This window comes from Indicator indicator, chromosome 3 (assembly GCF_027791375.1).
Source record: "Indicator indicator isolate 239-I01 chromosome 3, UM_Iind_1.1, whole genome shotgun sequence".
Taxonomy (NCBI): Eukaryota; Metazoa; Chordata; class Aves; order Piciformes; family Indicatoridae; genus Indicator; species Indicator indicator.
This window is the reverse complement of record NC_072012.1, coordinates 7,382,666-7,396,801: the sequence shown is the minus strand read 5'-3', so window position 1 is coordinate 7,396,801 and position 14,136 is coordinate 7,382,666. Positions and strand designations below refer to the sequence as shown.

Here is a 14,136-nt window from a genome sequence, read left to right as displayed (position 1 = left end):
CTCTCAAAATACATGCCTTTCTATTGCTTAAATACATTCAAAGAAACAGTGATGCAGAAAAAACCCCAACCCATACCACCTACAGGATCAGGGGGTTGAAGATGGTATCTTCAACATGACTTCTATTCTGTAAAATACTTATAAGAACTGATATTTAACAAAAAATAATTGGACTGAGAGATAAGTAAAAAATAGTATGGTTCTTTTTGATAGCATTTGGTATTTTGTATAAATAGTACAGTTAGTAAAATCACAGAATACTTAAAACAGCGAAAGCAGTTAGCAGATTATTGTACCTGCATAGGAAAATGATGAATTCATTTAACTCAAAATTAGGCATGAGATTTTTATTTTTATGACTTACAATTGTCATTGGATGAAGACAGGACTTTCCATAGCTTCTGCTGTTTTGTAGACAAGCTTTTAAAGCCAAGAAACTTCAATACTAGCATTCAATAATATAAATACATTCCTGTGTAACTCCTACATTTTATGACAGCCAATGAATTTACTTTACACAGGAGTCATAATTCTAAAATCCAGCAAATAAGGATTTTGTGAACACTTTTTTTACAGGCAGTTAATAGGGCTAGCATAGAGGTTTTTAAAATTCTACCTTGCTGTATTGTTTTCAATGCTATTTTGAACTTTGAAATACTCATTTTTAAAAATATACATGACTAAATGTTATACTAAATTTGACAACAATTTTGTTTTGCAGTTACAAAAATATCTACCGTGAACTGGAACAGAACATCAAATCAGCAGATGCTGTTGAAGACTTGCGGTGGTTTAGAGCTAATCAGGGTCCAGGGATGTCAATGAATTGGCCTCAGTTTGAGGTAGGGCCAGAGTACTTAAACCCCAGACTTCTTTTATCTATTTTTGTCCTCTTTTCTTTTTGTCATGTTCCTGTCTGGTGTAACCCTTCCAATTCAGGCTTCTGGAGGTGATTTTGTTTGGTTTGTTGGTTGGGTTTTTTTGTTTGTTTGCAAGTCGTGGTAGTTTTCTTTTCTTGATTTCCATTGGGGTCCTCTTGTTCCCCCAATTTTTGGAGGTGATTATATGAGGCAGCTATTTACAGAGACAAACGTGTAAAGAAGAAAACTCTACAGTGAATTCTTGGCATTTTTTTAAGCTGAAGTCATTAGGGAAGTTAGTAGTAAGGCATGGTTTAGCTGATACATCTGATGCTTGTATATGTTACCCTGTGTTTTACTACTCTCCATTGGTATCATACTTCAATTTGAGTCTCCTTTCTGTTAGCAGACAATTATAGCATAGGTAGCAAAGACTTTGAGCTAAACACTTCAGTCATGAATACTGGTATTTTTAAGTCTTAACTAGTTTTTCCAATATTGTTGTATTAAAAAGAAAAAGTTCCACCTTTAATAACCAGCTGGTAATTTTATTGCTGCATGCCATCAGGTTTTTTTAAGGAAGTAAGTGTTCTGCTAACTTAGTCTCCAAGAAACAAGTACTAAAATGTAGCCATGCAGATCATACTATGAGGGTATCAAATAGCTGGAATTGGGATGAGTTCAACCAGAATCATGGGTTTAATTGAAACGATTTCTAGGCATTAAATTAATGGAGTGGAAGCATCAGCTCTGGAGTGTTGCTGCTCCCTTATTAACATAACAGAAATATCACTTGCTTTGGGTAACTTTAGATTAAGTTTGAGGAAGAAAGCTCTGTAGTGATACTACAAAATTTCCTTGCCTGAAATGCTGACCTACAGCTACTTCTGCGTGGGGAAGTACCACCCTTTTTCATAAGCATAATAATTAACAGCCTAAAGAGTCTTGTTACTAATTTTCTGTTGTGATTTTTTTTTTCCTCATTTACATGCTACAAGGATGATGTAAGTAAAAAAAAAAAAGTCAGGATCAAATGAATATGAAATTGCATTGTAAACTGGAAATATCCTTAGATCAGTGGTCCTTAAATTATGGTAACTCAGAAATCCAATATACATTTGTATGAAGTTAAAATAATTAAGTATTTCTTAGAAGTTGGCCAGAAACCACTTAAGATTGCCTGACTGTGCTACCTGTATAAACCAGTGGTAACAGCAACTCTTCATTTCCTTTTTAAAATGATTATTTCAGATGCCATCTTCTGTATAAAACTTATATCTCAGCATAGGGTGTTTGCTGGCATCCAGTTTGTTCTCTGTTTGCTTCTGCTTTATATAAGTATGCATCTTAGTTTGACTGGATATATAGAAGGTGTGTTTAGGTCTCATCATGCCTGCCCATCTGCCTTCTGAAGCATCTGAATCATTCAGAACATCAAGGAGGGGATGCCATTTGTGAAGTATCATGAATCTTGTCATAAGTTGTACCTTTTGAAGCCAGATTTCTTGTCATTACTTGAAACAGTGAGCCCCCTCACTACAAATTGCTGCACTGGCCACCACCTTTGATTTCTGCAGTTGTATGCCAGATGTCTGGTGTTTTAAATCTTTTCAAGGTGTTCAGAATGCTAAACAGGGAAGTAGAGGTAACCTTGGGATTTTTTAAGTAGCACATATACCTGTTCTCATTGCTAAGGCAGGAACAAGAGGAGAATGAGAACTGAAGCATTTAGAGTAACATTGGTTTTGTTATTTATGCTGGTTTAGCATATATAAATGTACATTCCATAACTCAGTCTCAAAAATTCAGTGTGCTAATTACTTGTTCAATTAAATTTGTCAATCTCATTTTGCATTCCTTAATAGGAGTGGTCTGCAGATCTGAACCGCACTCTCAGTAGAAGAGAAAAGAAGAAGGCTTCTGATGGAGTGACTCTGACTGGTATTAATCAGACAGGAGATCAAAGTTCACAGCCTAACAAGCATAGCAGGTATTTTTTTTTTATCCCTAAAAAGACTTATTTGAAAGGATTGTCATCAAGTGCATTAAACTCTACAGGATCAAAAAGTCATTGTCCAACTGATTAATTATCTGTGAGCATCTTTAGTGGCAGTGTTTTTGTAACTCACAAAATATTTTGAGAATTATTCTCCATTTTACAGTTCTCTTTCCATTGGGATTTAAAACAAATCAAACTTCATGAAGAACTGAACTTCCAGTAGATGGTCCAGTAGTTAGTCTGTTGCTGTCTTGCCATCTCTGTAAATTACAATTTATACTTGGAAATCTTGGCTTGCAAAAATGTTTAGTTGCTTTAGAATTCTGGATGTGATTAATACAAAACTGTTAACATCAGCTGCTTTAGAAAGGAATGACACTGGCTAGAAATATTGCCTTTTATTGGAGGCAGTAAGAAAATGAAAATAAGGTCCACAAAGGATATTCTAATTCTGGAGGAATGTATCGTATCTCAGGCTTTTGCAACTTTCTTGGGTTTTATGCTAGACTCGAAAGATTTCTGTTTTGTTTTGTTGTTTTGATTTGGGCTGTTGTGTGTTTGCTTTTTGGTGGTGGAGGTTTTTTTGGTGGGTTTGTGTGTTGTGGTTTGTTTTCGGTTTGTTTTTGTTTTTTTTTTTGGTTGAAGAAGGGGTCTACTAAGAAACTAATTAGCGTGACAGTAATGACAGTGTCTTAAACAGATAGGGTCACCATAATGCTCTTTCTTTTCCAAATTAGCAGTCTTAGTGTCCAGAGTAACACAGTGCAGTCAGTACAATCAAGTTACAATCCCTTTGAAGATGAAGATGATACTGGGAGTACTGTCAGTGAAAAGGAGGACAATAAGATCAAAAAGTTGGTGAAATGTTGTTTTTTTAATTGTTTTCACACTTGCACTTTCTCTGTCCAGGGTTTTCTATTTTTGGTTTCTGTAACACTGCCAGTAAGTGCATGAAGTCCTTTGGTTATGTAAGCAACCCTGCGACCTAACTTTATCTTTCTGAACAGATGCCCTATCTGTTGCCTTGATCTTTGGTTTGAAAGTATTGGTGTTACTGGCAGTTGCTAACACAGCTGCTGTTGCCTTTTCCGTTCTTACCAGTCCTCTAAAACATTAAAACTGATGGGTTTTCCTAGTGAAACTGCTTCTGGAGCTTTACTGGTGTGTATGTTCTTGCTGAATAAATCTGCTTTTACGAATGCTTTCTTTTTATTTAGGACTTTCTCAAACAGCTGCCTGTTGCTTCAGTATGCACACCTAGGGATGTCCTGCCACTCTCTTAAATGGCATGTGCATGCTCAACAGTGAACTTTCCTTTAAATTATCAAGCCATTGCAATATAACAAAGTTTCTTTATTGGTGGATTGCAGCATACAAAATGTATTGAAATCTATTCTAGAGGTTCATAGAGATTTGAGAGGATGGTTCTGCAAACCAATTAAAATAACTTATCCTAGCTTCTCATCTACTACCTGCACACTTTTTTATTTTTCTAGAGTAAATAATCCCATGAATTATGTAGATTTCTGGATAGAGAAGTTTTTGGAATTTGTGGTGAGATTGGATTTGATATCCCTTCTTCTTTTTGTAACTTTGTATTGGATGAATGCTGTGTTTGTTTAGTTGTTTGTTTTTTTTTTTTTCCTAAATGAAACATTGTCAGCTTCAGATAGGTGAAAATATACCAGAAATAAAGTTTCAAAACTAGGCCTTAGAGGAGAGTTTAAGCTTTATTAGGGAAACTGATATTTTAGTGGTAGTTCTTTTCTGCTATTAAAATAGGGGACTAGAATAATTTTTTTAATTGTTTTCAGTGTTAGCAGCTATGAAAAAAACCAAAGCTACCCTACAGATTGGTCTGATGAAGAGTCCAACAATCCATTCTCTTCCACTGATGCAAATGGAGATACCAATCCATTTGATGAAGATGTCTCTCCTGCAATGGAAGTGAGAGTACGTGCACTCTACGACTATGAGGGCCAAGAGCAAGATGAGCTCAGCTTTAAAGCTGGTGAGTTTTCAGCTTTCACTTATAAATATTTACTAAGGGGGGCAGAGGCTTTTATTTTCTGAATTGATCTGTTTCTCCAAATGTAGATAGTACCTCTTAGTATCCCCTCTTCGGAAGCACTGGCTTCTAATCTCTTCAGAATGTGTTGGGATGCATATGTTTGGGATATTCCTTTCCTACCATCTTGTGAAGAATTGATAATTCTCTCTCCTTTTTTTCCTTGGAGACAGTGTAACAACTGCCTGCCTTCAGGTGTCTAGAAATGGCAGCCTTGCGAAGTTGGGGTTTTTTGGAGGAAAAGATTACAGCAGCTAATCTTAAAACATATTCTAGCTAACTGATTTTTTTTTTTTCGGTTTTAAATTGGAAGCATCCCTTTTTTGGCTTCCAGTTTGAGTGCTAACTTTTTAAGGTTGAAAACTTAGTCACGGACAAGTAATTTTTTCCATCCTCCCTCTCTGTATGTTAAACACAGTAATTGTCTTTTACTTTTTTTTGTGTGTGTTAATCTTACATTATATTATGGTATACTAACTGTACATCTCTCTTCTTAAGATGTTGTATTTCCCTTGAGCTGTTATTCCTGGGTTTTCCTCACTGCTGTAGGAGTTGAGAAAACAGAGTAGAGGCAACTGGCAGGAGAGACCGCAGTATATTTCCATACATACAACTTTGGCACAAGGTTATGATGGCTGAACAGCATGGATGCTGCTACCTCATTTGTCTGGGCTTCTTCTACCAGCTGTTGTGTACTGACCTAAGTGCCTGGTCATCCTTCTCAGTCCCTGAAATTGGAGATACTAAAGTTTTTCATGTCTGGCCAGCCAGGGGGCAACACCCTCTAGTGATAAAAGTGAAATCTACAACTTCGCCATGTTTTTGGAGCTCTTAATTTCAGAGAATTGTTCTCCTGCTTTGTCCAGAATTGTAGTTTGGCAGTGCAAACTGCACAAGGTTCAACAAGTCAGAGTGGAAGGTCCTACACCTGGGTGAGGCCAATCCCAGGCACAAGTATAAACTGGGTACAGAGTAGGTTGAGAGTAGCCCTGAAGAGAAGGACTTGGGAGTGTCGATAGATGAGAAATTCAACGTGCACTGGCAGTGCACTCATGCAACCCAGAAGGGTGTGGCCAGCAGATCAAGAGAGGAGTTTCTCCCTCTTTATTCTGGTCAACTCAGGTGGTGGTGCTCCTTTCACTTACTTCCCTGCTTTTTTAGTAGTGAAATTCTCTATATATCTGACTTTTCTTCTTTGTAGGCAAATACTGCAGGATTCCAGAAAGCAGGAATGGGTTAGTTTGTCCATTGAATTTGCTGAATTGTGCTTTGACAGAAGGACAGTAGTAACAAAACATCTGGAGCTTTCTCTAGAATACACAGTAGCTACAATTATTCTTCATTCTCTAGAGTTTTTAACTGCCCCCTTTTTTTTTTTCAGGAGTGGACGTAAGTATGCTAATCCTCTTGAAATATGTGTATTGTGCCTGCAAAGTAACAGGGTGGCATTCCAAGGGTTTACAGTAACAAGCCTGTGAAGGACGAAACCCTGCAGCGTTTATACCTACAAATGTAATGGCTAAATACAAAGTTAGGCATTCCGTATTGTGGTAGCAACGGTGTGACTTGCATTGAACTATTTGAACCAAGTGGTTATCAGCGTGAGGTCTGTAGAAATAAAGTACAGGAAATACAAAACTGAGATGTGCAGTCTAACAAGGCCAAGTGCCAGGTCCTCCACCTGGGTCACAACAACCCCATGGTAAGCTACAGGGGATGTGTGGTTGGAAAGCTGCGACTCGGAGAGAGACGTGGGGGTATTGGTTGACAGTTGATTAAATCTGAGTCAGCAGTGCCCAGGTGGCCAAGAAAGCCAATGGCATCCTGGCTTGAATTAGAAACACTGTGGCCAGCAGGGACAGGGAGGTGATCATCCCCCTGTGCTCAGTATTGGTGAGGCCACACCTTGAGTACTGTGTTGTTCGGGGTCTGGCACTATAGGAAGGACATTGAAATGTTGAGGTGTGTTCAGAGAAGGGCAACAAGGCTGATGAAGGGCCTGGAACGCATGACCTGTGAGGAGTGTCTGAGCGAGCTGGGGTTGTTCGGTCTGGAGAACAGGAGGCTGAGGGGGGAGACCTCATAGCTCTCTACAACTACCTGAAGGGGGAGGTTGGAACAAGGAGGAGACAGCCTCTTCTTCTTGGCAGCAAGCTTGGCTTCAAGCTGCACCGAGGGGAGGTTCAGGCTGGATGATAAGAAATATTTCTTCACAGAGAGGGTTCTCAAACGTAGGAATGGTCTGCCCAGGGCAGTGGTGGAGTCACCATATCTGGGGGTGCTTAAGCAGCATGTGGACATGGTGCATAGGTGCATGGTTTAGTGTTAACCCTTCAGTGCTGGGTTGAATGTTGGACTGGATGATCTTTGAGGTCTCTTCCAACCAGATGTTTTCTGTGATTCTGTACATCAGCTTAACTTGAAAACAGGTTAATACTTTTGAAGGAAGATCATTAAAGTACTTTATAACAACAAATTACTTGATTATGTCAATTGTAGGAAAGGGATGGCTTGCCAGACTAGGAATCCCTTTACAGAAACTGAATTATAGAAATGCTACAATCAAACTTGATTAATTTTAGGCAGCAGTATTAGTGTGCCTAGGTTTGCACTGAACATACATTTCTGTAAAAGATTAAGGAAAAAAATTCACCAGATCATGGAGGAGCCACTGTAAAATGTACTAGCTCTTGTGCTCCCAGATAGACTATGCCTAGGCTCCTAAGCACAGGTTTAATGCATTTTAGGAAACAGGTAAATATATGTGGATATTTTCAGATGACATTTCCTCGGGTTTTCAAAGAATTTGTCTACAAAGCTGTTGCGATCATTTCTAGGTACGTGATGTAGAATGTATCCTCTGCATAGTGCCCCATATATGTCCTTTAATGCATGAAACTTTTTATTAGTCCAGTACTTTATTCATCTGCTGCTTTTTCTTTGGATTATGGTTTGTTTGGTTTTGGGTGTGGGTTTTTTTTTTTGTTTGTTTGTTTTTTAACTTCTAAAGAGGAAGAATAACCTTGTTTATTCATGTCTTATGAGAGGTTTTATAGTCACATAATGAAATGGGGCATAACCTTCTACCGTATGTATATCTCACCCTGCTGTGTCTCTGCCATGCCTGAGAATAAACAGCTACAGTGAATGTAGACTATGCAATGTTGTCAAAACATGTTATTGTGCATGCTATCTTTATCTCAGTTGTTCTACTGGTTTTGTTGTACTATTTCCAAGATCACTGAGTTTTCAAGACCTAGCTGTTAATACAAGTGCTACTGCATTGGGGCTTATTGTTAATGCAGGTTGGCTTTGATAGTCACGGTTTTTACTCTTTCTTAAAGCACTCTTCATAGAAGTGGCAGGAAGGCTTGGAATTGTACACTCTCATTCTGCAGCACTAGAAATGGTTGAAAAAGGTCTCCATAAGCCGAGTACAACCCACAGTGCTTGTGATTTGTTCATGATGTCCTTCTGTTAGTCATCTGGTAAACTTACAAACTAGAGGAAAGGAAGCTTTAAATTGTTTATCTAAGAGGAGCTATAGAAGATAGATATCACGTGAAGATACGTGAAGCTCGTCAATTCCTAACAAAGAATTTATACTCCCTAGGCTGTTTCATGATACCAAGACTGTCTATGTTTCTATCCATTTGGGACTGTATGTAGTGGTTGATACCTTCAGCATGGATTTCCTGTTGCTGACCAAGATGAAACAAATCAGTATTATCTAGGGAAATAATTCAATACAAATAAGTTGTACATGAGGAAATAATTATTACTCAGTGTGGCCTTTTTTCGTGGCTGGGATGTACGTTCATTTGCTCATACACCATCCTGAAGTCTGCAGACTCTAATGCCAAAATATTTCATGATGATGTAGAAGATTAGAGGTGCATGATAGTCAAAATGAGGTTATGTTACTGTCTGTAAGAGTCTGAATGGATAATCAGTGCTGGGTTTTGCTGTGTAAATTAGGAAGCAAATTCTGAATTACTTTTTCTGGAGCTCCTATATCAGCTTCCAACAATATAAAGCTAGAGCAGTAAAAAGGGAAGTTACATCCCAAGCCTTGTATTTCTTAAAAAGATGAGGAAGGGAGAAAGATGTAACAAAGTGTGAGGTAGAAGATTCCTTTAAATCTTTATGTATTGTAGTGTAGTGGTGGTATCCTGGAAAGCTGCAAGTGTAATTCAAGAGAATTTCACTGCCATGTGTTTATTTTTTTTTTGTAGCGTTTTCCACTCTGAGAAGAGCCTAAAGAAACATTAATTTTACTTGCACTGACATTTTGCTGAAGGTCATAAATGTAGGATTATTCTACTTGCTTAGATGCAAACCTCAAATAGAGAAGTAGTACTATCCACAACTATCTTATAGTCAAAAAACTGTACATATTCAAAGGTTTACATTCTTTGTGTCTTAAAATGCTGTGACCTTTCTGAAGTGCCATCAATGTAATGTTTTAGATTCAAAGTAGCTTGTTTCTTCCTATTTCCTCAGAATTGGGGGCTTTTCATCCCATCTGTAAATCTCTAAGTGGTATTCTTAGTATTAAAAGCTTGAAGAGCTAAGAAGGGAGGGTTTCTACTGGCATCTAGGGTGGGCAGGGGAAGAAAAGTGGACATGTAGATAACCATCATATCTTCCTGGTGTTACTTAAGTGTTACGGTTTTGTTAACAATGTTCCTTTTTTTTTTTTTTTTTCAGGGGATGAGTTAACTAAAATGGAGAATGAAGATGAGCAGGGTTGGTGCAAAGGACGTCTGGACAATGGCCAAGTTGGTTTATACCCAGCAAACTACGTAGAACCAATCCAGTGACAAAGGACAAATATAATACAGAAGTGTTACAAAAGCTCTGTAGGCCTGTACAGTATATATTTAAAGTGAGAAAGATGAATGATGTATAGAGTGTACATATTTGAATGAAAAGGCGAGAGCTTGATACTGAAATGATGCTGATTTTAAGACAAAAAGTTAGAACTAACAATTTGCCATCGTTTTGACAACTTGTGCATAATGCAAAGGAAAGGGGTTAGGTTGAAAAAATAGTATTATAGGAAAAATACCTTTTAAGCTTTTTCTTCCCATGTGGTCTGTTCTTGTGACTCCTGAACAGTTTTGACTTTTCTATGCTTGTGCTTCATCCTACCCTAAGTATGTGGCTTACACTCACTCTTGTTTAATCAGCTATTTTAAGTGACCTTCAGTAATATGCAACTTGAATTTTAAAGGTTATTATAGTTAATTTTCTATTTGTTCTTAGTGATGTCTCAAAGATGCAGTATTTTTTTATTTAAATGCTATGTAGCTAAGCACCTTTTTTGTATGCTTAGATATATCAATTAATACTTAAATTATGAAATAGATTTATCAACCAGTTGACTGAATGAAAACTCTTTCCATGTTCTAGTAGTCTTTTCCATGTTGCCAGCATGGCTTGAAGTTGTAAAACAAATACTGTATTTAATATCTGTTACAGAAGGTAATTTGTAGCAGAAATACCTGTAGGTGTCATGGGTTGGGATTCTATTATGAATGTTGTTTATGTGGTGTGACACTTAAACTGAAGGGTTTTTGGTGTCTTAAATGGCATTTGGAAGATAAATTATGCGTAAGCCCCTGAACAGTAGCTCTTTCCAGCACATGTTTGCAGGGTGGGAGCGGGGAAACCACCTTTAACCTGCTAATGATTTTTGGGTGATCTGAAATGTTAAATCTGTGAAGACTTAATTTTTTTGAAGAGAGAAGACTGTAAAATAGATTAAATGCTTTTTATTAAGAGCCTATCTATGTTGTGTATATGTACATATAATTTGATATTACAAAATATAAAGAGCATGGCTATTAGTTATCAAGCCTTTTGATGTCAATAAGATTTAGACTGGTTTAAGAGTTTAAATTATAGGTATATTTAAATCTGCTTTCCTGCCATATTCATTACCGTGCCATAGACAGATGTATTCTGTGATTTAGATTTTTTTTCAGAAGTACAGTAAATGCACTAACCTACTCAAGATCAGTATTTGTGGATAAATTTGTGGGCCAAAATGTATTAGCTTTATTCCTTCCATGGATTATTGTAGCAGATCACTGTAAAAATTTACATTTGTTTGCAGTTACAACTTGGTCATCTGTAATCATGTCCAGTAGTATGCAGTTGAGACAATTAAACCTGGGTTGTAGAAGTGCAGCAGATTTGTGTTTAAAAAGAACCCTAAGTTTCAGCTAAGTATATTCGTTATGTTAGAAAGTTACACTGTAAGGAGGCTAACAAATCTATTTTGAGGTAACTATAAAACACTGTTAACAGTCTTGAGCTTCTCTTGTTTGCTTTTTGAACTTCTGGTCATCATTTTCAATAAATCAGAATGTGCAAGCTTAGAATGTATGTGTCTGTCAAGGAAAACTTGCCAACATAATTGTTCATCCCACAAGATGGTTACAAAAATTGTCAGGAATTACTGGTTTGGTTCTCTCTGTTATTGTAAAGTATTTTAGGAAACAATAAAATCTGTTACTCTCTTAAATACACAGAATTGCAACTCTTACTGTTTTAATGCATGGGGAAAAATCATCTTACAAAGCAAATAATCTGTTTCATTGCAGTCGAAGGTGGCGAAATCTTTGTTGCATAGAAAAGCCATAAAGAGGAGTAAGACATCAGTGGCACTGTGCTGTTAACAAAAAACCCAGGAGATGCAGTGGACAGGGGCTCTTGCCAAGACATTCCATCAAAATGGAATCTAAGGAGACCATGGATATGCAGGATCTACTGTGATGCTGCATTCTGTGGTATGGTTAAGTCCGATACAGCTTTGGTGAGCAACTAAACTATTTTTTTTTCTCTGTAGTATCTGAATCTTTTTTGCCTTTTTTGAGTTTTCTTGTTGTCTGGCATTGATTAATATAGAATCACAGAATGATCTGGGTTGGAAGACTTCCAACATGTCATCTAGTCCAACCCCCTCTACAGTAAGCAGGGGTATCCCCAACTAAGTTGCCCAGAACCCTGTTGAGTTTCTGAGTATCTCCAGGAAGGGGGCCCCACCACCTCCCTGGGCAACATGTTCCAGTGTTCTGCTACTCTCCAGCATATCAGTTGAACCGCACAGCTTGGTGTCATCTGCAACCTTGCAAAAGGTACACTCAATTTCTCTGGTAATCAGCTCTAGAAATAGAGCCAGTGATGATGGTTGTTCTTAGCAGCTGCTAGTTCTGACCACATTTAGAGAGGTTCAGACTTTATTTTTATTTTGCATTTGACTTTGAAGTTTCCTTATTGTTTAACTGGTCAATCAGTCCAGTACAAGATCCTCTTGTATCTGTTTTCCACTTCTGTGATGATAAGTGTTATCAGTAAACTGCCACCTTTCTACTCACCATTTTTCTAGACAAATACTCAAATCTACAAGTCCAAGCATGAGTCCTTCTCAGGAGGAGACTGTTAACCTCCTACGTTTTATTACTGTAGTCAGTAACTGATTTATTAAATGATCATTTCCTTTATTTCATTGCACTTCGGCTTTTATGAGGAACATTATCATCCAAGTCACCTATTGCCTCATCTAGATCACACTTCTTCATGACCCATGAAATCTCCAACTCTGTTGGGTAAACAACCATATCAGTTGTGAACTACTATGATGATAGGTATTTCTAGAATCCCTCTGCAGAAAACACTGAAATTCGCTTGCTCTGGAATAGGTGAGATGCCATCATGTGGCAAAGGTAGGTAGCAGGAGCTTTGCAAGTCCCTTACTTTGCTAATAGAGTTTACCTAAGCACAACTGAGTATGAGAGCATGGGGGGTTGGCTTTGTACTGGGCTGTGGTGTTGAGATGTAGACCACCTCCAAGAATGGAAAACTCCAAGAAACCTTACCTGTTTGAACTGGTAACATCTGATGTTACCGGTACAAACAATGTATTAGTACCAAAGGTATTACTGATGTGTTGATCTAGTTTCAACAGGTTTTAATGTATTTACTAAACGTAATTTGCATATTGTAGGAGTGGGCATTTGGATGCTTGATTTTTTTTCTTCTATATGGATCCTGGATTGATATATGTCTAGGCTGGCATAAAACTTCCTGAGCTACAACTGTCATGAGGCAACCTATTTTCATTATGCACAGTCCAGCTGTGAGCAGTGACAACCTTTACTCAGTGTGACCAAATTTTCCAAAGACATCAAGCACAATTCTGGCATATCCTCTGGCTCTAATGAAGATCTAGCTAACATGGCCTGGGACTATACCTATATTCCTTCATTTCTCAGCAGTAATACGAGAAAACAAACACCAGGAAGCTTGATGATAACTGGAGAACACCACTAACCGAATTCTTACAGAGCTAAAAGCTTTGAAGGTTGGGAATGGCAGTAAATACTTCAGAGCTGAGACAGTAAGTGGCTGCTGAACCTGTAATTCCTCACAGCTCCATGCAAGTGCCTACCTATCGTTGGTTATCAGATCAACTGAAGACCTACAGAACTGATAGGTTTCAAGAGATCATTCTTATTAATTCTCCTTCTTTGTATTCATGCATCCTGATAGGACTCTCTGGCAAGATCCAGGAGCCTAAGGCTTTTGTGGCAGTGGGTAGGGGAGTGTAGGCGAAAGCATTGGAACAAGTTGCTGCTGTGGCACCCCAAAACTGGATGTCAACAATGTGTTACAAGGAGAATCTGCCCATTTCAGGTCTTGCCTGGCTACAGAGAGAATCCTACTAGCACACACAGTCCAGGAGGAGGGGCCTCAAAATGTCTACAACCGCCTTCTCAAAGTGGGGTCAGTGCTAAAGTAGCAGATTACTGAGGGCTTTGCCTGGTTGGCTCCTGAAACCTCCAAAGACAGAGTTTCCACAGTTGCTGTGGGCAAACTGCTCCGATGTTTGATTCTCCTAATCAGGAAATCTTAAATTCATATCAAATTGGAGCTGTATTCTGAGTTGTGAGTAAGAATAAAAGTCTTTGGTTTTCAACCTGCAAATCAGCAACACACTCTCGGGCTCTGGCATGCTGGCTTGGGTTGCTCTGCATTTGCACCTATTAGAGGGCTTCCAGTGCACACAGCCCTTCCAGGGAATGCTATATTTGCTGAGCATTTAGTTCTGAGGGTGCACATACAACAGTCTTCCTCCATGTATGTGCTTGTCAGACTACCTGGCACAGAAGCAAGTTTTAAATGGTTCTTTATGCACTGGG

General features: G+C 38.2%; 1 protein-coding gene across 4 annotated transcripts in view; it reads left to right on the top strand.

The window, feature by feature from the left end:
- PACSIN2 (protein kinase C and casein kinase substrate in neurons 2) overlaps nt 1-11,438 on the top strand; it is a 57,139-nt gene extending 45,701 nt beyond the window's left edge. The window contains exons 7-12 of one of the 4 annotated variants that reach the window (XM_054399906.1): nt 722-842; nt 1,859-1,864; nt 2,726-2,850; nt 3,597-3,713; nt 4,674-4,870; nt 9,638-11,438. In XM_054399906.1, the coding sequence (XP_054255881.1) occupies nt 722-842; nt 1,859-1,864; nt 2,726-2,850; nt 3,597-3,713; nt 4,674-4,870; nt 9,638-9,750 (679 nt within the window). In that variant the 3' untranslated portion in view covers nt 9,751-11,438. The remainder of the gene's footprint in view (nt 1-721; nt 843-1,858; nt 1,865-2,725; nt 2,851-3,596; nt 3,714-4,673; nt 4,871-9,637) is intronic. The other 3 variants (XM_054399905.1, XM_054399904.1, XM_054399907.1) reach the window with 3 other exon arrangements.
- The last annotated feature ends 2,698 nt before the right edge of the window (nt 11,439-14,136 follow it).